General features: G+C 40.4%; 1 protein-coding gene across 1 annotated transcript in view; it reads right to left on the reverse strand.

Moving 5' to 3' along the window:
- KIF12 (kinesin family member 12) overlaps positions 1-17,633 on the reverse strand; it is a 38,900-nt gene extending 21,267 nt beyond the window's left edge. The window contains exons 1-16 of the mRNA XM_044664092.1: positions 17,515-17,633; positions 17,313-17,378; positions 17,067-17,145; positions 16,342-16,469; positions 15,732-15,807; positions 15,019-15,153; positions 14,639-14,774; positions 12,710-12,801; positions 11,352-11,496; positions 9,789-9,907; positions 9,470-9,571; positions 8,919-9,084; positions 8,532-8,622; positions 6,866-6,952; positions 6,552-6,669; positions 6,333-6,434 (exon numbers count right to left, since the gene is read on the reverse strand). Of these exons, the coding sequence (XP_044520027.1) occupies positions 6,333-6,434; positions 6,552-6,669; positions 6,866-6,952; positions 8,532-8,622; positions 8,919-9,084; positions 9,470-9,571; positions 9,789-9,907; positions 11,352-11,496; positions 12,710-12,801; positions 14,639-14,774; positions 15,019-15,153; positions 15,732-15,807; positions 16,342-16,469; positions 17,067-17,145; positions 17,313-17,378; positions 17,515-17,555 (1,683 nt within the window). The 5' untranslated portion in view covers positions 17,556-17,633. The remainder of the gene's footprint in view (positions 1-6,332; positions 6,435-6,551; positions 6,670-6,865; positions 6,953-8,531; positions 8,623-8,918; positions 9,085-9,469; positions 9,572-9,788; positions 9,908-11,351; positions 11,497-12,709; positions 12,802-14,638; positions 14,775-15,018; positions 15,154-15,731; positions 15,808-16,341; positions 16,470-17,066; positions 17,146-17,312; positions 17,379-17,514) is intronic.
- Between the last annotated feature and the right edge of the window lie 9,667 nt (positions 17,634-27,300).

Consider the following 27,300-nt stretch of genomic DNA (forward strand, 5'->3'; position numbering starts at 1 on the left):
TTGCAAGATTCTACCTTTTAAACTGTTATTTTCTTGCCAGATCTCTTCCATTTTCCTCAGAATCTCAGTTTTGAACTCTTCCATAGCTTGTGAGGAGTTTTCCTTATTTGAGGAGGGTCCGGATGCTTGTTTGTTCTCCTCCTCTGTTTGCTCGGTTGTCTGGATTTTCTCTGTGTAAAAGCTGTCGAGTGTTAAAGACTTCTTCTTTTTGTTATTATTCTTTCTCTTCTGAACTTCCTGATGCTGAGTAGCCATCATTAGCCCAGCAACTTCTCAGCTTTATCCTCGCGCTCAGTGCCTGTTCGCGATCTATTGGCTCCTGAGGCCTGAGTTCTGGTTTTTTCCAAGGTCAAGCCCCCTGGTGGGCCCTCTTGCTTGATCCTCTGCTGGAGGTTTCTTTACAAGTCTCAGGGCGCTGCTTCCACAGTCGTATACCCGTCTGCACTGGTTCCCCACTTAGGCTTTAGTTCCTGGTTGTGTCTGCCTCCACCCATGCCTCTGCTCAGCCGGTACTCAGCGCCCAGCGTCCTGCTCCCGCACGCTCAGATTTCGCGTGCTTTTTTTGACTTAATGGGGTCCTAAGTCTAGCTGCTCTCAGGAACAGGTCCCGGAGCTGCTGATGACTCGATGGGTGCCCCAAACTTGCCCTATTTCTTTTTAGCTGGGTTCGGAGCTATAGATGAGTGTGGAGGGGGTCGGGGTGGGGCGGTTGCTCAGCCCGCAATTTAGTGAGAGCCCTTTATAGCCTGGAAATGTCTCGATTCCACGTACCTTCCACGCTGTGCCCTGTTGTGGGATTCCTCCGTTCGACTGGACTTGTTTTTATGTCCCCTTGAGGAGTTTTGTATGTTTCGGTCAGGAGAGGTTAAGAGCTGCTTCTTACTCTGCCGCCATCTTAACCCAGAACCGGTAATGTAGTTTTAAAAGTACAAAATTTCTAATAACATATCAGGGAGGGATGGCATTAGAAACCCTAGGGAAATAGACACAGGGAGATTTCTAGGAAAATATAGGAAAAACAAGGAAAACAAGAGAGAGTATAGATCAGTGGTTGGGGAGGTGCCCTTCTATGTGGCAGTGTCTTCCCTGACACCTGTAATAAGTGGCATTATTCTGAGAATGAAGCACACTAGAAAAATGGGGATCCATAGTCTAAGCCTTGCAAAGCAGTGGCTGAAAGAACCTAGAGGGTAGAACCTAGAATAAGATACCTCTGTGACATAGTGGATAGAGTGCCAGACCTGGATGCAGGAAGATTCATCTTCCTGAGTTTAGATCTGTCCTCAGACACTAGCTGTGTGACTCTAGGAAAATCACTTAACCCTGCCGGCCTCAATTTTCTAATCTGTAAAATGAGCTGGAGAAGGAAATAGTAAAACACTCCAATGTCCTGTGTTCAAATGTGACCTCAGACCACTTCCCAGCTGTGTGACCCTGGGCAAGTCACTTAATCCCCATTGCTTAGACCTTGCCACTCTTCTGCCTTGGAACCAATACACAGTACTGATCATAAAATGGAAAGTAAGAGTTTAAAAAAAAGTAAATATGACAAAATTATAAAGTTCAAGTAGAACTTAAATAAAGAGATATGTGAAGATACTCATAATATCCCTTTGTGGAGGTAGGAATTCCATGGGTGTTACACATTGCATTTGGTTTCATACTTTTTCAGTATATTGATCAGTTGTGTTGACTTTTTATTCTCTTATCTTAAAAATACTATTTGAGGCAGATAGGTGACTCAGTGGATTGAGAGCCAGACCTAGAGACAGAAGGTTCTGGGTTCAAATTTGACTTCAGAAACTTCTCAGCTGCGTGACCCTGAACAAGTCACTTAACCCCCATTGCCTAGTTGTTACTGTTCTTCTGCCTTAGGAACCAATACACATGATTGACTCTAAGATGGAAAGTAAGGTGTTTTTTTTTTATTTATTATTATTTGTCATATCAGATAGATCTCTGAGAGGGGTAGAGGTACATGGGATATTATGTTGATATAAGGAAAAGAACAAAAATAGTCTAAATAAATATTAAAATAAAATAAAAATAAAACTTATTTAAAATAATCAAAAAGATAAAAATGTTCAACTCCAAATTTGTAGAGGGTTTTTAAATAAACATTTCAGAGTTATTGGCTTTATATGCATTAAGTTGGGAAAAAATTTAAGTTCAAGAATTCAGTGCTAGTAGAGGGAAGGGGCTACTTGTACATTATGACACTACTGAGGGCACTGCAAAAGGATGCAATATTTTGCAGAGCCATCTGACTGCACACAATGAGAGTTACACCAATAATTATATCCTTTGACCCAGATATTCAATGGCTAGAAATATGCTCTAAGGGTGTAATGAAAAGAACATATATGCACACACACATAGAACTATAAAAGAAATAGAGAAAAGTTTGAGATCAAATCTTAGAGGATTTCTGGAGAGACATAGATTAAAAATTACGTAACAGGAAAAAGTTATTAGAAGTCCAAAAATTCTCTAGCAGTATTATCTGAACATTTTTAAAAAGCTGGATAGAATCCAAGTGACTAGTGGTTAAAGGGTGATTGAATAAATTATGCTATAAATGAATATGACAATACCACTAACCAGGATATCCCACAAATCCCTGCCCCTCTCCCTCCTAGAGAGCTATCTGATGACAAATAGTATTTTTTAGAGAAAAGAGTGATTTAGGAGAAATATGCAAATACAGAAAGTCACAAGAAACATTGCAAGATGAAAAATGAAAACATTTGCATATAGCATAACAAACACAGTAGAGAGATGAATGGACAGAGATCAGAAGGGAACACAGAAGGAATAGCAGATAATACCTTGGTGCTGTCAACTTACAGTATTTTTCAGGGGGGGGGGTGTTAATTATTCATATTGTGTTTTTTTTGTTAAATTTCTAGTAGGAATTAAAAAAAATTCTTTACTTTCTATCTTAGAATCAATACTTAGTATCCATTCCAAAGCAGAAGAGCAGTAAGGGCTAGGAAATTGGGGTTAAGTGACTTGCCCAGAGTCACACAACTAGGAAGTGTCTGAGGTCACAGTTGTGAACTGATGACCTTTTATCTCCAGGCTTGACGCTCTATCCAACTGAGCCTTTGAGCTGCCCCTCTTAGAACCTTAAAACACACACACATTTATCATTCCAACTTTTTTTCTTTTTAAATAGAATTTCTACATTGGATATATCAAGGAAACATTGTAGAATTATATATCTGGATTCCAGTAGTCATATAAGAAAGGTTCATGCAATTCTCTTGTGACAAGATAGAGAGATGTGGATTGGAAGAAGGTTCAGTTGGGTGGATTTAGAGCTGACGGGATGAGACATTAAGAGTGTTGAAAGAGAAAAGTCACCCTGGAATGTAGTGACCTATCACAGGACATGACCTTCATCCTGTACTGTTTCCAAATTTATTGATAAAATGTTGATCTATTTGTAGATGTCATGCTTACTAAATTTGTGTACATCATGAAGTGGAGAAGGACTAACAACTTGGGGAATAAAATCAAGATTCAAAAAAGTTGAGAGGCTAAAATGGTAGGTTGAAGCTAATAAGATGAAATGCAATGGGCAATAAAATATGAAGTCTATATTGGGGTTAAAATACACATTGCATAGCTCTTTGTAGTGGCAAAAATTGGAAAATGAGGGGATAACCTTTGATTGGGAAATGGCTGAACAAATTGTGGTATCTGTTGGTGATGGAATACAAAATGAATAATGAAATGGAGGAATTCCATGTGAACTGGAAAGACTTCTAGGAACTGATGCAGAGCAGAAGGAGCAGAACTAGGAGAACATTATGTACAGAGACAGATACACTGTGGCACAATCAAATACAATAGACTTCTCTAGTAGCAGCAGTGCAATGATCCAGGACAACTCTGAGGGACTTATGAGAAAGAACACTATCCACATTCAGAGGAAGAACTGTGGGAGCAGAAACACAGAAGAAAAACAATTGCTTGATCACATGGTTTGATGGGGACATGATTGGGGATATAAACTCTTAAGATCCTAATGCAAATATTAATAATATGGAAATAAGTCTTGATCAATGACACATGTAAAACCCAGTGGAATTGCTCATTGGCTACAGGAGGGGGTGGGAGGAGGGGAGGGAAAGAACATGATTCATGTAACTATGGGAAAATATTCTAAACTAATTAATTAAATAAATACGCTTAAAAATTTTTTAAAAATATTCACTGCATATATTTATATGCTAGACTACAATTGATGTGAAAAGAAGGAAAGAAATGTACTTTTATTAAGTGCCTGTGAATGTGCCAGGCACTGCTAAGCACTTTGCAATTATTATCTCATTTGAATCTCACTCCACCCTGGGAAATAAGTGTCATTAATATCCCTATTTTATAGTTGAGGAAACTGAGTCAGACAAATGTTAAATTTCTTGCCCAGCTAGTATTGGCTAAATCTGAACTCAAGTTTTCTTGATTCCAGGCCTACTGATCATTAACCGCCTCTAAGAAAAGGGAGATTTTTGTGGTTTTGTTTTAACTGCTAGCAATTCTGTTTGAGTCAAGAATGTAACATGGCTGTAAAAATCTATCTCAGATTGCTCACTGTCTCAGGGAGAAGAGAGGGGAGCAAATGAAAGGAAAGGAAAGGAAAGGAAGGTCAAAAGAAGGGAGAGAATTTGGAACTCAAAACTTTAAAAAATGAATATTAAAATTGTTTTTTAGATGTAATAGGGGGAAAATTCAAATATTACTTTAAAAAAAGAATGGGATGTGACCCATCTTGGCATGTAGGAGGCAAGATCCTACTTTGATCAGATCCCAGCTGAAGAGTTACATTCATTTCTGGGTACCATACCCTAAGAAGGCCATTAACTGGAGTACATCTACAGAAAGGTGGCAAGGATGGTGAAGGGATTCAAAACCATGTAATATGAGGCAGATTTTCTAATAGGAAGAACACGAGATTTGGACATGGAGAACTTGAATTTGATCTTGGCTCTGCTATTCACTGTGTGACTTGGGACAAAGTCTGGGTTTAGTTACCTCATCTATGAAAGGGGGAAGTTGGCTTGGATGACTTCTCAATCATCCTTCTAGATGGAAGTGTTGTCATCCTATATATGTTTAGTCTGAAAATGAGGACTTTGGGGACATAAAGAGCATATGGAACTAGGAAGGAGTTTAGAGGTTATCCAGGCTAACCCCGTCATTTTATTTTACTTTATTCCCCCCCCCCATTACACTTTTCAACATATGTTTTCTGAACTCCAAATCCAAATTGTCTCCCTCTCTCCCTTGAGAGACAGTAAGCAGTTTGATCCGAGTTGTACATCTATGATCATGCAAGATATACTTCCCTATTGGTCATTATTGTGAGAGAATACTCATATAAAACCAGAACCTCCAAATAAAAACACAAATAAAGTAAAGTGAAAAAGAACGTGCTTTGATCTGCATTTGGAGTTCAATGGCAACCCCCTCCCTTTAAAGATGAGGAAGGACTTGCATATGGAAGAAGTTTTAGACAGATTCTGCCTAGCCACACTGGACAAAAGGCCCAGAAGTGGATTTTATCTCAATGGCAGGAAGAGCTGCCCAACAATTAAATATCCACGAATGGAATAAGCTGCCTCAGGAGATAGTGAGTTTCCTGCAGCTGAAGATATGGGCTGAATGTTGGATCATACAAGTAGATTTGGGTCTAATTGTTTTTAGCAGAGGCTATTGAATCGATTGTTAAGGAAACTAGAGAATTCTTGCTTTGGGTAGGATTGGGACAGCTGAATGGATACAGTGCCGAGTCTGGAGTCAGAAAGACTCATCTTCCTGAGTTCAAATCTGGTTTCAGACACTTACTAGCTGTGTGAGCCTGAGCATGTCACTTAACTCTTTTGGCTTTAGTTTCCTCATCTGTAAAATGAGTTGGTGGAGGAAATGGCAAATTGCTCTAGAATTTCTGCCAAGGAAACCCCAAATGAGGTCACGAAGCCTGGACACAACTGAAAAACGACTGAACACACAAACTGAGGTTTCATCTAGTTCTTAAATTCTATGATTATTCAATAAACATTTATTAACTGTCTATTGTGTATCAAGAATCTTCTATTCTATTAGAGGAAACAATATAAAAACATAAGTATTATTCAAAGTAAATACAAAGTAATACAATTCTTCACATGAGAAAACTGAAACCCATAGAAAGAGAGTGACTTATTATCCAAGATTCCATGGTGAACCCCAGTGTCCCGTTTCTGAGTCCAGGGCTATTTCTTCTAGAAACCAATCATATTCTTTCCCAACCCATCCCAATCCCACATCACTGTGGCTGGTCCTACCTGAGCTTGACTGAGCCGAGAACCTGCACATGGAGGCAGAGGAGTATAGCACAGGAGACAGAGCTGGTTGCAGTGACAAGAACAGAGGGGAGGCAGCACCTGCTATATAAAGGAGAGTCTAGTGAAGACACTTGCCAGTCCTGAGGGGCCCTGTTCCCCCAGGCTGATATCAGTCCTTTGGCTTTTCCATCTCTACCGGGGCCAGGGAGCTAGACTCACATGGCAGGCCAGAGCTTGGTATTGCCCTTGAGATACTGAGCAGGGGCAGAACAGGGAGGGACTGGAGAAATGCTGGGCAGGGCATCGGACACTGTGGCTGCCAGAGCAGAGGAGGCACCTAGAAGAGATTTTTTGGGGGTAATATCTTCCAAAAGAAGGGAGAGATCTGGGTATTGCTGGGTCTTGGCACTCCCCCATAGAACCATAGCATCTTCTGGGCTCCTGGGAAGAAGAGGTGCAGTACCCACAGAGCAAGTTTCCCAGGGCCTCCACAAAGTGGAGGCCACATTCTTAGTCTCTTCCCAACCCATCACCTGTTTAGTTCTTTGAGCTGTTGAACCAAGACTTGCTGTTCATTCCAGGCACAGTCCCTGCTTCTCTGAAGCTGATTTTTTTCTTCTCTGAGGGAAGAGCATGACAAAAAAGAGAAACCCCATTTTTTCTTCCTCCCACACCTTCTGCTTCTTATTCAGAGAATCACCCTATCAGACTTCCCTGGTCATAAGGCATTGCTGGGGACAATCTGGCCCACTGCCTGTGGAAAGTAAGACTGATGGACCTAGGAAAAATAAGAGGTGGCGCTGAATATCTATGAGCTCTAAGAAGTCCTCACATTCATACTATGTGCTGTACAACTTCTCTAATTGATTCTTCACAGAACCCCCGATACTACCTCCATTTTATAGATGGAGAAAACTGAAGCTCAGAGGGAAGTGACTTGCCCAAGCTCACAAATTTGGTTAGTGGCAGGATTGTGACTAGAATCTAAATCTGTTGATGAAAAACCCCAATCCACACAAATGTACAATGTTAGACTTGGAAGAGACATTTGAAATAATCTAATTCAATCCTCTCATTTGATGGAGATGAACAAAATTCAGAGAGGAAGAATGACCTCCAAAGTCAGAATTCTTAGAATATAAGATCCTTGAGGGAAGAAACTGTCTTTCATTTTATATTTCCTCTGTTTCAGCATCAAATTCCCTTGATGGGGCTGCTGGATTTCCTCCTGAAGCTCAAGAGGCTACAGATCCTGGGAAACCTATAAATCTATACACTACAATTTCAAGCACATAGCAGGTACTCCATGAATATCTGTTGAATAAATAAAGATCTGATCTTGGCTCTAAAGGTCCTGTTTCTTTCTAGCACAACACAGATTGGTTGAGTAGGGAAGTGGAAGGGTAATAGGTTAGGAAAATGAGATTTTGGGTCAGTCAGTGCAGAAGTCCTAAATACCAATATTTATTAAGCACCCATCATGCATAAAGGGTTTTGCTAAGCGTTTGGGAGAGATAAAAGATTTAGATATGGCACAGTCCTATCACAGAGTTTACAATCTAGAAGAAGGATAGGACAATGTACTATTAATAATATGTAGCATTTACAAAGTACTTTTTTAAAGCCCTTAAAACTTCTGTCTCAGAATTGTTATCAAGTATTGGTTCCAAGGCAGAAGAGTGGTAAAGGCTAGACTATTGGGGTCAAGTGACTCATCCAGGATCACACAACTAGGAAGGGTTTGAGGCCAGATTTGAACCCAGGACCTCCTGTCTCCAGACCTTACTGTCTGTCCACTGAGCCACTTATCTGTCCCCATTTATATAATATTTTAAGGTTTACAAAGTACTTTACAAATATTATCTCATTTTATCTTCACAATATCCGTAGGAAGTGACATTATTATTCCCACAGATGAAGAAACAGAAATAGACAAGAGTTATCACCTGGGCAAATCATTCAGTTGTTTTTTTAAAAAATGCTTTAAGATGGAAGTACTAGTATAAATTATATCAGATTATTTACTGCTTCTGGGAACAGTGAGAGGGGAGGAATGAACAGAACCTGAATCCTAAAATGTCAGAAAACAAATTGTTCCTATATGTAATTGAAAAAATATGCAAGAAAAAATGCTGTATGAAGTCTGGGGGGAAGACTGTTATCAAATGCATAGGGATGGGGCAAGAATAGAGTCATTACCTAAGCTGTTGGTTCTCCAGCATGAACTCCTGTAGCATCCCATATAGGCTTCTCTTAGCCCAGCCAGACTGGGACCCTTTGCTCCTGGAGGCTACAGGAAGAATGGAGAAGAGGAGGGATTTGTAGAGCTACCCAGAAGCCCTGTAGGAAGCTTTGAGATCCATTCAGCTTCCCACTGGGCTGGATGTATGGATTGGCTAAATCACTGTGCTTCCTCCCATTCCACATCAGATCCATAACTAGGGTGACAGGACCCAGGTTTCCTCCCAAGGAGCTGAAATTTGGAAGGCATCAACAGCAGTAGATTCAGGGTGTGCTTCTTTTCCATGGTGGCCACACATTGGATGAACTCCTTCATGACTTGGTCCTACTCAATCTTATCCTTACCACCCCTTTGTCTCAGGTTGACAAATTCCTTGTCATAGGTCTCCTTCTGAATCCTCATACTCCTGTGTCCCAGAGGCTGCTCCAGCCTCTGTTTTAGCATCAAATTCTCCTGACGGAGCTGCTGGATCTCCTCTTCAAGACTAAGAGGCTGAGGACCCTGGGGAACCTAGAAAGCAAAGCTTATAGAGTTAAAGGGAGGGGTGGCTAATTTTTGCTCAGATCCCAGCCTAGCTTTAACTCTATCCTGTCAAATTAGAGAATAGGATTGAGAGCTGAAAGGTATCTTAGAGACCATCTAAGTCTACCTTCAACATTTTATAGATCAAGGAGCTAAGCCCCAGAGAGGGAAAGTTATTTGCCTCAAGGTCACACAGGCAGTAGATATCACACCTAGGACTCAAACCCAGCTCCTTATTCCAAATCTTGACACTAAACCACAATTGCTCCCCTAATCTCAACCATAATGGTTCTTAATCTCAGCCTCAGTCTTCCCCTCTAACCCCTACTTGATCACAACCTCTTCAAGACTGTCCCAACTAAATTATCCTCACCTTAGGCGTGGGGTGGGTGGTGACCTTTTGAGCTCTGCTGGCATAGCGTAATGTATTGAGTGTTTCTGGGAGGCACCGGGCAGAGGGGGACACGCAGGCCACCTGTGGGAGGGTCACAGCTTAGTTGGGAGAAGGAAAAGAAGAGGGAATAAGAAGTTCTTTCTTCTTGAATCTCTGCTTTCCACTCAAACCAATCTGTAAGCCTGGCTTTGTCCCTTCTCCCTTGGTCCTATCCCATGGGGGGCAGAGGAGAACCCAGGATTGAAGGGTTGAGAGCATCTAGTGATCCCTGAGTCCAGGACTCCTTCCCCACCAGTACCATGAGAGTGATTCCACCACCACCCAGAGAATCTGCCAGCAGTCGGGTAAGCTTGCTGTCCCTGTAGGGGATGTGATTCTTCTTCTGCCGTGGGTCCAGTAGCAGAGAGATGCAGTGGCCTGGAGAGGAGGGGTAGAATGAGGAGTTCCATTGAAATCCACCATATTTCCCCAGAGACCTTCCATGGGGGCTGAGAAGGCAAAGAATGGAATTATAGAAGGTAGAACTGGGCGGAACCTTAGATCCTATCTGGTACAACCCCGTAATTTAAAAGATGGAGAAGACAGAGGCCCAGAAAGTTTAAATGAATTGAACAATGTCACACAAGTAGGAATTAAAGAGCTGAGATTTGAGCCTTGTTTCCAATGCAATGCTCTTTCTCCAAAAAAATTTTGACATTCAATTCCTTCCATTTAACAAATGAAGAAATTGAAGCTCAAAAGAGGGAGTTACCATACAAGTAAACTAGCTTCTGAGCTTCTGCTTAGGCTACACCCTACATATCCAAACCCTACCCATCCTTCAAGGCCCACCTCAGATTTTCACCTCCTACAGGAATCCTTCCTTAATTATCCCACTACTTCCTCCTCCAAATTCTTATTGTACTTAAGAGTATGTCATAGAATCTAAATTCCAACTGAACTAAAGTATACTCATTGCTCTTGTCTTTGAGGCATAGTCTTCTGGGGGAATGAAGAATCTTGCATTCTAGAATCCTGTAATCTAGAACCCCTGGGTTCAACTCCTGCCTCTAGCATATATGTTATGTGAACTCAGGCAGGTCACTTAAAATCTTGGTACCCCGGGTAACTCTCTAAGACCATAAGTTGCAGAACAGGGACTGACTCATATTGACAGAGGGAATTTCTTATGGAATGAAACCTCATTTTTGGTCCCCTAACAAAACCAAAGCCAAAACAACTGAAATATTTGAGTTGGGGACCTGATAGAAGTCACTAGGTTTGGGTCCGAGGTTTGGACCAGTGTTGAACCTGCTATTCCCTCTATTCTATGCCTCACAACCTATTACATTTAATACCAGTTTTCAGATAAAACTAATTAAACACATGGACCATATCCTCAAGAGGGCTATATTTGGGGCAGCTAAATGGTTCAGTGGATGAAGAGTCAAGCCTGGAGATGAGAGGTTCTGGGTTCAAATTTTAATTCAGACATTCATTTCCAAGCCATGTGACCCTGGGCAAGTCACTTAACACCCATGGCCTAGCCCTTCTGACTTCAAAGTGATAATTAGTATTGATTCTAAGATGGAAAAAAAAGGTTTAAAATGCTGGTTATAGTTTACTTGTACAGTAACTCCCTCTTTTGAGCTTCAATTTCTTCATTTGTTAAATGGAAGGAATTGAATGTCAAATGTCAATAGGGAATTAAGTGTCAAACTAAATGGTTTCTAAGGCTTTCCTCATTGCATAGAAACCACTAAATACACAGTAGGTTCTTAGTAAAAATTTTAAAAATGTATTGATTAATGGAAAAAAGCAAAGGAGAGTTCAGGTTTGGAGATGACATAGCAGAAGCCCCACCCCAAACCTCTTGGCTTACCCAGGGCTAGCAAACTGCGATTGATGTTGCTGGCCTCCATCATCAGTTCTCCTCGAGAGTGTGTGACTGCTACCTTTTCACTGCCTGCCAGATCTACAAAGCACAGCTTCCCAAATGTCTGCTCTTTTGACCTGCTAGGGGATACCTGTTGAAGGAAGAGAGCTAGAGGCGGTCCTGCCCCCTTCAGGGGTCTACTTGGGAGGTGTTATCCCTCCTCCTATCCAAAGAGGGTGGGAAATTGAAAGCTGAAAGAAATCTGAGTAGTCATTTGGTCTAACCATCTCATTTTACAAGCAATGAAACTGAGGTCTAGAGAGATTAGTGATTCGCTCAAGGTCATATTGATAGTGGAGCCAGGCTTTTAATTGTGGGTCTTCTGGTCCCCAAACTAGCACTTTCCACTCTACTATGATTCTGGAGCTGAAACCATCAGCACTTCTGAGTGAGTCTGAAACATAATAAAATTAATTGGGAAATATTTAACAAAATAAATAAAAATACATTAGAACAGAGATGATGTTAATATGTGGTTTTCTACATAGGGATTCTTATATACTACCTAGTGGCTCCATTTCTATTTGAGTTTAATACCACTGGTATAGATCATCTCATTCAAACCGTACCCAAGTAGGAATCTTTTAGCAACATTTCTGACAAGGGGTTGTTCAGTTTTCCTTTGAAATATCTCCGGTGAGAGGAGACTCACTATCTTCTGAAACAGCCCATTCCACTTTTGGGCAACTTTAATCATTAGGAAGTACTTCTAATATTGAACCCAAATTTGTTTTTTCTTCCATTTCTATCCATTTCTCCTAGCTACATCCTCTAAGCATTAAGCAGAACAAGCCTCGCCTCTCTTCCACATAATGGTCCTTTAAATACTTGAAGGAAGACACTGGGGACCCCCTTGAAGAGTTCCCAGATGTGTTGGTATGACCAATCTGTCATTTGATATAGGATCAAATTATCTGTACTGATGGAGTGGGAAGTTGTGGTTACCAGTAAGCCAAAATAACAAATAAACCATTAGTTGCTTCTACTGGGCTTTACCAATTCCCCCTCTTTCCTATTCTCTGCACCTACCCCCATTTTAGCTGAATTAATTTCTAAACTAAGTACAGCTCAGACTGTGTTAGCTGGATTGATGAGGTAGGTAGGGAATTATGCTGAAATTAAGAGTAAACTTATCTTGAAAGACAAGAAACAAGTAGGAGATAATTCACTGGCAGATCATCGAAAGATGAATTTAGTTGAGGCTGAAAATCAGGCAGTCGGGCACCTTCCCTCTGGGAGCTTCTCTTCTAAGATAACTGCCCTGACACTCTGCCCTCCCCTGTACTACCAAAACGCCATCTCACCAGAGGACACTGAATATGGATGGTGAATAGGGCATGGCTACGGCTGGAGACCATATTCAGAGCATGGGCTGAACTGCGACGCCGTTTCAGACCTGAGGAAGACAGGTGGACAAAGATTTGGTCCTGTGATTCAGGCCATGCAGAAGGAGAAGTGGTCATGTCCTCATCCCCTTGGATGATAGAAGAACCAGGCAGCTCAGGAATCTCTAGGCCTAAGAAATCTGGTTATCATTTTCCAGCTTAAAAAGTATCTCCATATAGCCTATATAACCATGTCTTTTTATTTTAATAAGCTACATTACATTTATGTCTTACTTTGGGTTTACAAAATTTATTCAAATTAAACTTATTATTTTATCCTTACAACTTCCCTGAGAAATAAGCAGGGTAGAAGTTATCCTGGGAATATCAACTTCAGTAGTCTTTCCCACAGAGACTATAGATACTATTACCAGATTTTTAAGAGGCAATGAAATCTTGTCATTACAATTTAACTGTTATTCTTTGAGGAGTCTGTGAGGAGAAAAAGAACTTAATATTTGTTCTGGTGGGAACTATTACCTGTGTTATCGGAAGACAGGATGAAAAAAGGGTTCAAGAAAACTTATTTCCTTAGAGAATTGAATTCAACTCTCTTAAAGAAACAAGAAAATAATTTATTAGAAAAGTCTTTTAATTGGAAGCCTTAGAAAACTGAATGGTGGGGCTATGTTACAGAACTGAGGAGAAGTTAATAATTGGAGTATCAGTTAAACATAATAATGGTTTTCTCATAGATAGTATATTAGAAATAATTACATAGGTCTGTTCTTATTATTGACTATGCTATTAATAAATAATATAGCCGTTAACCCCAAACTTAATTTAAACCTAAAATATCAAGGAAATTGATATAGAGAGATGCTCAAAAACCTACAAAATCATGGCAAGATAAATTTCTCTAGCTAATTAAATAAGATTTAATTAACTAAAATAGGGATTCAGTGTTAACTGATCAATAAAAGAGATTTAATGTTTTGGGTAACTAAAAAAGAAATATCAAAACATTGCCTTAAAATTCCAGTGTGAGAATAAGAAGAATGAACTGGTAGTAGATTGAAGAGGTGATTGTTCCACTTATGCTACATTTGTGGGGAGTTCACAAACCCTTGATAAACTCCAATTTTAAGAATCAGGAAATTGAGGACCAAGGGTTAAATGGCTTATTCCAGGTCACAGAAAGCTGACTCAAATCTAAGACTCCTAAGTGTACTTTCTTGTTTTCTCATTTTGTTTTGTTTTGTTTTGTTTTAATGCAAAGACATTTTATTTTCCCAATTACACATAATAATAATTTTAACATACATTTTCCAAAATTATAAGATTCAAACTATCTCCTTCCCTCTCTTCCCTCCTCTTTTTCAGTGTTGGTAAACAATTTGATCTGGGCCACACATGTATTATTATGCAAAACACATTTCCATATTGGTCATTGTTGTAAAAACTCACTCATATAAACTCCAAACCCCCAAATAAAATTGTAAATACACTGATATAAAAGATAATATGATTTTTCTCTGTCTTTGTTCATATAGTTCTCTCTCCCAAGAGTGTCCTCCTCCACCTTTCTGTGCCAATTGAAAGTCTACCCACCCATTCTTTAAGGTCCAATTCAAACATCACTTTTTTCAAGAAGACTGCAACCCCTGCCCCAGACTCTTCCTTTGAATTCAAATGTCATATCATATTCTGCTTTGAATTGTTCTCAGTATCTTTATTTATCTTTCCAAAAGGACTGTAAGGTCCTTGAGAACTGGGAGTATGTCTTATATTTGCCTGTACCCCTTTCCCTACCTGGTTCCTAGGACCTAAGTCATCAATGGGCACAGAATCACTCAGAAAAGTTTATTGGATGATTCTCCCAATCCTGAGGACCCCTGGGCTCTGTACCTTCTAGCAGGAGTTCCATCACTTCCTCTAATGTGCCAAATTTGACTGCTTTCAGCTTTTCCACATAGAAGCCCTGGGTCTTGTTCCATCGAACAGGGAGATGATGGTGGGGTCCTTGACTCAGTAGGTCCCTAACCTGGAAGATCAAGTGAAGAAGGAAGAGACGAACGCCCTCTACCCATGGATCACCCTCTCCTATTACTCCCAAATAGGCACAAACCCCAACTCCAGTCTTGAATTCATTTTCAACTAACCCCTCATCCATCTCTTTATCCTAATTCCCATGACCTTCTTAATCTGCTACACCTTCCTGAACACCCAAATAAAAGGTTCTGTGAGCAAGATTTTCCTGACCACTTTTCTACCCCATTTGGTCCTACCTGTTCATTGTAGATTTCTAAGTAAGAGGCACTGAGAGTTATAGGGGTCCCAACAACCTGGACTTTATCCAAGAGACAGGCAAAGGACCTTTGCATGAGCCCAGTTAGGCTGGGCGGCACAGGTTCCCCTTCCCCCTACAAGGAAAGAGAAGATTAAGGGTGGAGATGAGTCTAGAATCAGGTAATGATCCAGGGTGGTAGAAAGAGAAGAGCATTGGGTTCCATGAGATCTGGATCCTTAATGAGCTGGCTCTGTCACTAACTTACTCTGTAACTCAAGTGGCAAGTAATTTTGTTTTAAACTTTGAATCTTATTCTCTTCATTATTTACAAAAGAGAGATAACAAGCCTTTTCCTGTCTACCTTACAAGACTATTATGAGGATCAAATAAGATGTGAAACAACTTTGAAAACTGCAATTAAACAACTGCTGTTGATCCTGTGGGTATTTGGCCTAAGTCACCTATACCAGCCCAGACTTAGAATCATCTACTCTAGTTACTGCTTCAGAGATTTAATTTCTGAAGGTCTTACCTAAATCTCTCATGCAAGTTTAAGGTTATTTGTTCCTTTAGCTAGTTCCCTTTTTATTTTTTTGAGAATGGAAACAATGGAGCACTGGAATTCCTCATGACTGTTACTATTGGTTAGTCACTTTTGTGATCTCTTAAGTCTCTGGTTGGTTCCATAGATGGGAATGAAATGGTACTTGCCTGGGGAGGAGGCCCTGTCAGAGTATAGGTCTTCCCAGAGCCTGTTTGGCCAAAGGTGAAGGCTGTGCAGGAGAAACTGTAAGTAGAAGGAGAGTCTGAGCCATCAATATTGAGATAATGAGGTAGATGAGATCCAGAGACAGGGGACTATATAGAAGGGATAGGAGAGAAGGACTAGGTCTTAAGTGATTGGGGCTGGGGCAGCTGGTGGATTGAAAGCCAGGCCTAGAGACAGGAGGTCCTGGGTTCAAATTTGGCCTCAGACACTTCCCAGCTGTGTGACCCTGGGCAAGTCACTTGACCCCCCATTGCCTACCCTTACCACTCTTCTGCCTTGGAGCCAATACACAATATTGACTCCCAAGATGGAAGGTAAGGGTTTTTTAAAAAAAATTAAGGCATTGGGGCTGAGTGAGAGAGCAAGTTGGGAAGAAGTGGTGGGAGTGGAGGAACTTCAGAGATGGAAGAGATTTTTCTACCCCAGCACCTAGCATTGGCCCCAGCAAGCCCTCACTCTTGCAGGAGAGAAAGTGAGAAAAGGAGGATTAGGGTCCAGTAGAGAAAGTGAGAAAAAGAGGCTAAGAAGGGATGAAAGAAATAGGAACCTTACCCACGGAGGGCAAGCTCCACAAGACGCTGGACTCCACTGCCCTGGAATACCTCATCCTGAGTGCAGGCTCCATCCAACACCACACCAAAATGAAAGACAACTTCTCGGCCACCACCTAGAGGACTCACCTGGGGATGTGTGAAAGCTCAGGGTCCAACCAGAGTGGGGTGTGTGTGTGTGTGTATGTGTGTGTGTGTGTGTGTGTGTGTGTGTGTGTGTGTGTAAGAGAGAGAGAGAGAGAAAAAGAGAGAGAGAGAGAGAGAGAGAGAGAAAGAGAGGGAGAGAGAGAGAGAGAGAGAGAGAGAGACAGAGAGAGACAGAGAGAGACAGAGAGAGAGACAGAGAGACAGAGAGAGAGACAGAGAGAGACAGAGAGAGAGAGACAGAGACAGAGAGACAGAGACAGAGACAGAGAGGTTGGGGGGGGAGGGAGAGAGGGAGAAGAGTGAAAGTGAGGAGCTGGAGCGTCTAGACAATGAGACAATGCTAGTGTGACTGCATTCGATTCCTTTACCCTTAGTTTTAGGGAATCAAACAGGACAGGAAATCTCCAACCAGAGGGTATTTAGGTGAGTAATGTAGGGAATTAGGAGCAGAGGGAGGACAGACTTCTCTGAGCTAAAGAAAGGGAAATTCAGGCTAAGACTGGACTCGGAACAAAGAAAATTGTATAAACACTGAAGGGCAAAATCCATATGGGTCAGGGTAGATGGGGAAAGCCTTACCTGCAGAGTCTTGGGGCCAGAGCAGTGAAGAACACTTTTCTCCCCTCTAAGTAGCTCAGCTTGGCTCATGGGGCGGACTCTGCAGGGTTACAATCTTACTCTCTGGTCCCTGCTCTGACTTCATTTAGCATTTGTCCCTTCCCTTCCACAGCTTTTCTTTTCCTCTTCAACTGTCTCTTCCCCATCACCCCCCTCACCCCCATTTTCCTCAGACTCAAACAGGATTGTATTCCCATAATTCCTCACCTAAGCACCACCTGAATAGGCGTTTCCATTCCTTCTTCCTTCTCTCCCAGGGTTTGGAGTAAGTCCCTGAAAAAAGTCACTGAAGCCATCACCTCCTCACAGCACCCCCCCACCTACCTTATTCCTTTCCTCATCCCTATCCATCCCACCAGCTCCATCGGGAACCATGAAGCCTATGGGCACAGGGTATACTGGGACTCACCTACTGGGACCCTGAAAATGTTTTCTATTTCTGACTTCCATGCTGGATCATGCACCTGCTATGACCGTAGCTGGGCCTTTGTCTGCCAAGGGCCAGAAGATGATGAGGAAGAGATGAGGTAGTCCAGTCTTTCATGCCTGGAGAAAAGACTTCCTTTTCCTTCTATTATAACCCCTCCTCCCTGGTACTACACAAAGCCCCACCTCCTCTCCTCCTCAACCACACAGGATTAAAAACTTACTCCCCAACCAGGAAACTATCCTGAATCTGCCCAAGGCTATAAACCATGTGGGTAGTTAAAGATTTACCCCCACAGAATGTCTGGAGCAGGTTTACCACATGGGTGGATTAAGAGTAAGGTGGGGCCTCAGGGCAACATATTTATAAGGGGCCCCCTTCAGTAAATGACTTTGTGTATGATACATTTTAGAATAAAAAATGAAATGGGGTGTCTTATGGGGATAATTGTTCTTTCCATTTTTATAATAAGGATTGTAGAATGTTTGACCTAGAAAGCATCCTAACTATCACCTGGTCCAATTCTCTCATTTTACAGTTGGGGAAAGTGAGGCCTCAAGAAGGAAAGTGATTTTCTCAGAGTCAGACCATGGAGAACTCGGGTCTCCTGACCCTGATGTGTCCTGCCAAAAGTGACAAGTCTTGTTATTTCTTACTTGAGTCATCCCCAAGATTCTAGAACTCTGTGGCTACTAGGCTGAGAGGTCTGAGGAATGAGCTCAAAAGAAGATGTAGTTTCCCTAGCTCCCAGTTTTATGCCCTTCTAAAGTCAGAACTGAGCTTGACAGAGAAGACTTTTCCCACCCCACCCCCCTTCCCACCCTAGGAGGTGTGTGTGGGGAGGGAGTAGTGGAGATCTGGTTAAACATTGTGGGACTCTCTGAGGAAAAATGTCTAAATGCCAAGACTGGTCAGTAGAGGAATTAGCCTCTTTAACTCCTCAAAGCCCTCTCAAAGCTGGGCACACTGGGAAAATAGGGGACAGTTTGTGTGCTCTCACAACTACATGGAGTCATAGTCACTTATTCTGCTCCATGCTAATAGTGGAAACTCCAATAGTAAACTTAAAGGAAAGACTTATCCAGGGGTCAGCCTCACTGACCCCACTCTCTCTGAAAAGTTTTGCTTCATTAGATCTCAGTGGACTGAAATTTCACAGAGAAATTCATTTGGATTAACAAACTTCTTTTATGAGGTGCATAATCCACAGGGTGAATTAGTCAAGTTAAACTGTTCTCTTCCTATCATTGGGAAGGGGAGAAGGGATGAAAGAAATAAATTTTATTTAGTGCCCATGATGTGCCAGGCATTGTGCTAAGCACTTTATAAATATTATGTCATTTAATACAAGAATTCTTTGTGGTAAGTCCTGTTATTATCCCCATATTACAGTTGAGGAAACTGAGGCAAATGGAGGTTTATTGACTTACCCAGAGTCACGCAGCTAGTAGGTGTCTAAGGTCAGATTTGAATTCAAGTCTTCCTAACTTCCTAACTCAGGCCCAGTGCTCTACTTACCTGCCTAACCCCTGAGTTGAACCCAGAATTGATGAGAGAATGGGTATGGGTATGGGGAGACTGAGTATACAGTGTATAGAGTGCTGGACTTAGAGTCAAGAAGATGAGTTCAAATCTAGCCTTAGACACTTACTAGTTATGTGATATAGGACAAATCATGTAACTTCTTGTTTCAGTTTCCTTATCTGTAAAATGGGCTTGATAAATGCTTCTACCTTCCAAGGTTGCTGTGAGGATAAAATGGGATAACTGTAAAAGTTAACATGCTATATGAATTCTGGATATTAATGGCAATAATATCAGAATTCCAATGGAGAGAGAAGGCAGAGTCTGGGAAGCTCAGAGAAACATGAATTCGCAAGATTTTGGAGGACAGGTGGAAGAAGGTTCCTGGAGTTGGGAGGGAGACTAGAAAAGGAAAAGGGAAGTGATCAAAGATAAACCACCCCATCCTACTATTTTCCAAGGGATGATCCATTCTCTTTTATATGAACATGACATCATTTACTCATATGCTAGTCATGTTTCCATGGCTAATCATTCCAGAGTGTTTGTTTCATCCTTCTGAGTATCAGCCTGGAGTTGATCCCTGACATTTCCTCCCATTTTAAAAAAGCAAATCATCTAAAATCTTGTGTATTCCTGAAACCATCAATCAAATTCATTATGGTAGGAGGATTCAGATTGTTCCCATTAAACAGAACTAGCAAATCAAGGCCCTGGAAGCTTCCTTCTTCCCCATTTCCTATCTCCCAGAAAACCTAAGTTCATTAACTCTTAGGAGATGAGGGTTAAATACTAGAACATTATTTTCCCCTATCAACTCTCCCTTGGAGACTGCAAGGAATAGGAGGAATAGTGATATCTCGAGAAGAGGTTAGCTGGAGTGAAGGGTTAGGGACACTCAGGACTGAGCTGTCAGCTGCCTGGGTCAGGGATGTGTTCAGCACCATGGATAGTTCTCAAAGGGGTTGGAAGGCACAGGTCCTAGCTTCCATCCCCTTTAGCTTTGCAGCATTCTATCCTCAAATCCCTAGAATTCAAATAAATAATTTGACAAAAATTATTGAATACCTATTATTGTAGAGCAAACAATAAGCAACCATTAAGGACCTACTGTATGCCAGGTACTGTGGTAGCTACTAAGTATATAAAGACAAAAATGAAACAATCTTGTCCTCAAGGAGCTTACGTTGTATAGAGAGACAGCATATATATAAATGTATATGTGAAATAAATATAAGGTAATTTTTTAGGAAGTACTAGCAGAGAGGGAGATCAGGAAAGGCTTCGTGTAGAAAATTCATGTTCTGGAATGAGACTTGAGACCCTTCAATTTGGAGAAAGTGCCAGGAACAAGGAGAAAAGCAAAAATCACCCAAATCTGGGAGAAAACAACTTGTAGGAAAGATGGAGATAGGTACAGAAATACTCAAGTGGGAAACAAAATGGAAAGTGAGCCCACTTGGCTCCCTTCCGTAGACAGCATAAAGTATAGGATCAATTAATTGATTAATTGATTAATTAATATCTACCTGTCTATCTTTTGACTTCCAAGTCAAAGCCCCTGGTGTTATTGGACTCCAGAGAATAGATGCAGATGGAACCACACGGGACATTCCAGGTTTATCTTTTGTAGGCTAGTAGGATTCATAACGATAAGGGATCCTCTAGTCTAGGAAAAAAAAATATAACTCAGCCTCATCATTTTACAGAGGAGACTCCTGAGACTCAGAAAGGTAAAGTGATTTGTCCACAGTCATACAGTTAGTAAGAGACAGAGCTGGGATTTAAACCCAGATCTTTTTAAAAATGCAATTTTATTTTATTTTCAGATCCAAAGTCTCTCCCTCTTCTTCCTCCTCTCCCATCCATTGAGAGGTAAGTAAGGCAAAACCTATTACAAATATGTATAGACATGCAAACAAAGTTTTATATTAGCCATGTTCCAGAAAAAAGAAAGAAAAATGTTTATTTCCTAAGATGATCAGAGAAAAAGGAAAAGAACTTATATGTTCTAAAACATTTATAGGAGCTCTCTTTGTGGTGGCAAAGAACTAGAAATTGAAAGGATGCCCATCAATTGGGGAATGGCTAAAGAAGTTGTGGCATATGATTGTGATAGAATATTATTGAGCATTAAGAAATGTCAAGCAGATTAGTTTTGGGAAAATGTGGAAAGATCTATATGAAATTATGAAGAATAAAATGAGCAGAACTAAGAGAATACAATATATAGCAAAAGAAATATTGTTTGAAGAATGATTTATTTCTACCTCTAGAGAAAGAACTAATAAATACAAATAAATAGGACATCATTTTATATATACATGTATCTTTTTGTCAAATGATGCCTCCTTCTCTAATGGGGGAGGGGAGAGATGGTATTTTAATATAGCAAACAAACGCATTTAAATTTAAAAATTTAACCTTTCCTCCAAGAGGGAAAAAGAAACACTGGAGTAAAAGGGAAAAGGAAACTAAGAAAAGAAAATTATTATTATTATTAAAATTTTCATGTCTTCTCATTTTAGACTTCAATGTGGAGAATTTGAGAACTCTGCTCTTAGGGAAAATTGAATAACTTCTTTCTCCTTGTCCTCAGAGAGAGAAGATAAGAGAATATATTTGTTCCAGTCAGTGCTATTTATTGGTGATCTGATGGTGGCTGTAGTGTTTTGGGCTGGCACTCAAGTCATCTTTCACTTAACATCCTTTGCGAAGAATACAAATGTCATCAATGTAGATGCATTAAATTAAGGCTTGTACTAAGAAGAAATAAGTCAAAATTTTCTTTTTTTCTACAAATTATAAAAACATTTAAAACATGTGCTTCAATCTGTAGTCTTAGTCCAACAATCCTCTGTCTGGAGATGGATAACATGGTTCATTATTCATCCCATGGGATTGTGGTTGGTCATTATGTTGATCAGAATTACTAAAGTCTTTCAAAAACAATTACGATATTGCTCTTACTGATTCTACTTTCTTCTCATTGCATTAGTTCATACAAATCTTCCATGTTTTTCTGAAGCCATTTCCTTCATCATTTCTTATAATACAATTTATTTTATTGTATTCATATGTCATAACTTGTGTAGTCATTCTCCAATTGAAAGGTATCCCCTTCAATTTCCAATTCTTTGCTACCACAAAAGAGCTGCTATAAATATTTTTGCACTTATAGACCTTGCCCCTCTTTCACTGACTTCTTTGGAGGTATAGACCTAGTAGTGATATTGCTGGATCAAGGGGTATGAATAGTTTAATAGCTTTGGGGGCATAATTCCAATGCATTTGGTTTTCCTCAGCCCTTCTAGCATTGATTATTTTTATTTTCTGGGTGAGGTGGTACCTCAGAGTGGTCATAATTTGTATTTATTTTAATATTAGTGATTTAGAACATGTTCCCACAATGGCTACAAATAGCTTGGATTCCTTCCACTGAACACTATCTTTCAATCATTTGTCAACTGGAAAAGAACCCAAGTATTCTGATTTCCAAATCCAGCACTCTTTCCATTACATTTGGCTGCTCATAGGAAAATCCTTTTTAGTTATCACTATCATTATCATTATTAGTTTCATAATTGTTGTCATTACCATGACAACAACAATAGTTCACATTTATATAATCTCTTACATACATAAACTATTTTGTCCCCACAAAACTCTTTGAGGAAGGTAATGCGAACCTTATTTTCATTTTCCCATTAGGGAAACTGAGGACCAGAGAGGTCAAGGGATTTACATAGCTAGGAAGGAGCAGAGCCAGTACCCAAACCTAGGTTTTCTGTTGCTAAATTTGGTGTTCTTTTTTCATAAACCACAGCTGCCTCTAATCATCTCCACTACGTAATAGTAACTCACAGTTGTATAGCACTTTAGGGTTTAAAAAGTGCTGTCTTCATGAGAGAACATGATTAAGGTTCCCAAGGAGTTGATTTGGCACCCTGCGGTGAATTTTTAGGAACATTTGATGAGATTTAAAAAGCATAGGTAAGTGTGGATGGGGCAATCCACTTGAGAGTGGAAAATATCCCACATTGATGAGATTCTGGATTTATTGTAATATTTCTTCACAACAATGCTATGTAGTAGTTATCATGAATATTTTCATTCTAAGAAACGGAGCCTCTGTGAGAGCACAAATAACCCATTTAAAGTTGAATAGCTAGTGAGTGGCAGAAATGGGACTTGAACTCAGGTCCTCTGGCTCAAAATTCAATATTCTTTCTACTGTCCCATGACTAACTCTGATAACCATCAAGTTGCTATCCTCATTAGTGTCACTATCACATCACTGTCCTCTTTACCTCTGAGATATACTGGCTGTTCAGGGAAAACTAGCACTTCTGGTGTGAGGGCTTGCTGAGCCCTTTCCAGGACTGCTTCCCTCTTGGTGTTCACCTGCCACCCTATGCTTAACTGTGGCTCCAAGAAGCTATAGAATGGGTAGTGACCACGTCCTACTAAAACATCTTGGCAGGTAGGCCAAACCAGGTTAATGAAGGTTTTAGGATAAAAGGAAAGGTGACCCTGAACTGTTAAATTGATGCCCCCTTCCCCCCTCCTCACTGGAGGGGATGAAGCACTTAACTAAAACTGGCTCTCTTGCTATCGATAAATATCTTACTCTCTAGTTAATTGACAGTTCTCAAATCCATCAGTTTGTTTGGGGAGTGACTGCCCCAGGAATGTGAAGACATTCCCCAGTGGAAGAGGTGGATGAGAACAATTTATTTCCACAGCTATGAAGGCGGTGGAAGTGGGCCCCGTAGAGAGAGCATTTAGAGCTTGGTTAGACATCGAAGAAGCCAAGGTCATTCACTGCATCCCTAGTCATCACTAGACAACTTGACTTTTGTCCTGCTACTAGACTCCAAAGACTATGGAAGAGAAAGTGAGGCTGACAACTTTGTTTAAACCTGCCTCACTAAAATTCAATTTATGTATGAGTCAAAAGACATCACCCGTGAAAATAGCATTTTGGAATTCTTCAACAATCATCATCTTCTTCATCACCATAATCCTTTTTGCTATTGAAACCATTACCTTCATTTTCAATATCAACAAAACTATCCATGAATCCATCTATCCATTTGGCAAACATTTATTAATTGCTTCTGGAGTGCCAGGTACTATGCTAGGTCCTGGGGGAGACAGAAAAATAACAAAAGACACTAAAAGAGCTTACATTTTAGTAATATTTTTTTTGTTTTTATTTTATTTTAAACCCTGAACTTCTGTGTATTGACTCATAGGTGGAAGAGTGGAAAGGGTAGGCAATGGGGGTCAAGTGACTTGCCCAGGGTCACACAGCTGGGAAGTGTCTGAGGCCGGATTTGAACCCGTCTCTAGGCCTGGCTCTCAATCCACTGAGCTACCCAGCTTCCCCTACAGTTTAGTAATATTAATATAAACTTATGATGCTTTTTTGTGCAAGTGTAAATCGCCAGCTTCCTTGCTCCCCACAGTGGAACAGAAGCCGACTGGAAGGCAGAGATTATTCCATTTTTCTTCTTTGAATCCACAGTGCGATGAACATAATAGGTCGAACTGTTTGTTGTGAAATGTTTCTTAGTTGAATAAAGATCATGTCAAAATGGAAGAAAACAATACTCTTCAAGGGATGGTTGATTTTTTAAAAAACAATTTTTATAAATACAGGGACAGAGCTTCAATCACCAAGCATTACCAGACACTTTGTTAGCCAAGAAAAGAGACAGTTTCTTCACCTGAAAGAGGTTGGGTTCTGGCGGGGATAGAGAGGAAAGCCACATGTATACCAAAGTTTTAAACATTTTTTAATGTCATGGATCCCTTTGTAGTTTGGTAAAGTCTATAGACTCCTCAAAGTAATCTTTTTAAATGTATAAAATAAATATAAACCAATTACACTGGTATGTATAAAATATATACAAATAAAAGAAACCAATTATATTGAAATGCAGGTACCAAATTTTAAAAATACAGTAGGGCTTCATTTTATTTGAACTCAACATACATGAATTCAGGTACACTCGTTTGGCAATATGAAAAAAATACAGAAAAATATGTAAAATAAAAATTTTAATTATATGTGAAATCTGTGCCATTTTGCCAAGCAATGTAAAGTCTCACAGCAATTTGCCCAATCACTCTCATTCTCACTCTGAGAAACCTTCATCTGAGTCACTTCTTTGTTTTGTGCCAAACTTTAGCTCTCGCATCAGTCTTTGTCCAGACTTCTTGCTTGTAACAAATCTTGTCCAAGTAAGAGCAGTGCTTCTTTTTGTTTCATTAATGCTACTTAGTTATTAATAATGGCTCCAAAGCACAAGAGTAGTGATGCTGGTAATTCTGATGAACCCAAGAAAAGTGGTCAAGTGCCCAAGTATGTTCATATAAGTAATATAAACTAAATAATAGGATTTGCTCTCATGCATGTCTTTCAACTTAAGCAAAAAAGGTCTAAGAGCATACTGATCACATAAAACAAGGTCCTACCGTAATTCATGTTAAAAATCTCTGCTATACACAAAAATACATGTAAATTAGACACACATAAAATACAAAATCATTTCTGGATGAGATATGAATCAAAATATAATATGGCTTCCATGACCATGACTGCCATGACCATTTTTTTTTTACCATTACCAAATGTAAATTTATTTCTATGAATGTGATGATGATGGTCACTGTTTCTACAATTCCTATTCTAATGGTCATCTTTGGAAAGTATTTGATTAATGCAGAACACTGTGCAAAAGATATAAAACACATGGCTCAGTCCCAAAGGTTTTGAAACCAAACCCATCAGACTTCCCTTCAAGCTTTGCTCCTCTCTCTAGCCATCTCTGCTCCCAGGCTTGAGGCATCTCCCGCTGGCTGGTGGAAGCTGCTTGGTGAGCAGTTCATCAGCCTACAGGGTTGGTCTCCTGCCCCTTTGGAGAGCAGGAAAAGCAGTGCCCATAGAGTGGCGACTAGGGAATAATGCCACTGTGTTCTTGAGCAAGGCTCTGCACAATCCAATTCTGGATGCAGAGGATTCCAACAATTACCCATAAATGATGTGGGCGATTCTTCATAGGTCACTAGGGGGCAGTAGAGGCTCATTCTGCAGCAGGGCATAAGGAAGCTTTGTAAAGACTTGGACAGATCATTCCCTTTCTGGCACTGTCCAGATAGGCGAAGATATACCTTTGGAGGACTTTTCCACCAGAGGGCAGTGGAGATAGAACTTCTGCATCTGTGGTACAATGTAATAAATTAGAATAGTACCTGGTCTGAGTCCTATAACCTGCACATAGAAAGTATATTCGTGGGAGGCTTAATGGATTGAGAGTCAGACTCAGAGACGGGAGGTCCTGGGTTCAAATCTGACCTCAGACACTTCCCAGCTGTGTGATCCTGGGCAAGTCACTTGACCCCCATTGCCTCGTCCTTAGACCACTCTTCTGCCTTGGAACCAATACACAGTAAGGGTTTTAAAAAAAGTATATTAGGAATATTGGCAGAATTAATATTGAGTATAAAGACAATTCTCATTCATTTCATGGGATATCTTCATTATCATCTACCAACCTTGAGGGTTGAGTGGGAAATAACATATTCCTTACAGATGGGAAGTCCCAGAGAGGTTATTCAGTCCATCAGGCCCTGGAGAGGAGTATAATTTAATAAGAATAGCACTGGATTGAGAATCAAGTTCCACTCTGACTCTAATTAGTTGATTGATCTGGGAAAAGTCACTTTTATCCATGGCCCTGTTTCCTCATCTGTAAAATGGGATCATAGGGTCAGAAATCCAGAGCTAGAATGGGCTTCCTAGGTCATATTCTACTTCCTTCATTTCACAGGTGAGGAAACTGAGACCTAGTGGAACTTGAACTCAAGTCTTCTACTGCAGAGCAGAGCCCCTGTATCATACAGATCCTTGCCTCGCCTTTCTCACAGAGTTATTGGGGCTTGGGGAAGGGGGAAGCAACCAAGGAAACAGCATTCTAAGAACAAAGGGAATTGTCTTTGATGGAGGCCTAGAGAAAATAGCAGATCTATCTCTTTTATGGCTAGTACTGATGGGAGAAACATGGATTGGGTCTTTCTTATCAAGAAAGCCAAAGCCCATGGTGAACCTGGGTGAGGGTGTGATTCTTGTTCTTTGTCAGAATCTCTATGGTTTCAACTAAAGTCCTTCATAACCAATGGATAACTCAATTGCTGTTGCTTCTTCTTCTTCTTCTTCTTCTTCTTCTTCTTCTTCTT

This window comes from Gracilinanus agilis, chromosome 2, assembly GCF_016433145.1.
Source record: "Gracilinanus agilis isolate LMUSP501 chromosome 2, AgileGrace, whole genome shotgun sequence".
NCBI classification, from domain to species: domain Eukaryota; kingdom Metazoa; phylum Chordata; class Mammalia; order Didelphimorphia; family Didelphidae; genus Gracilinanus; species Gracilinanus agilis.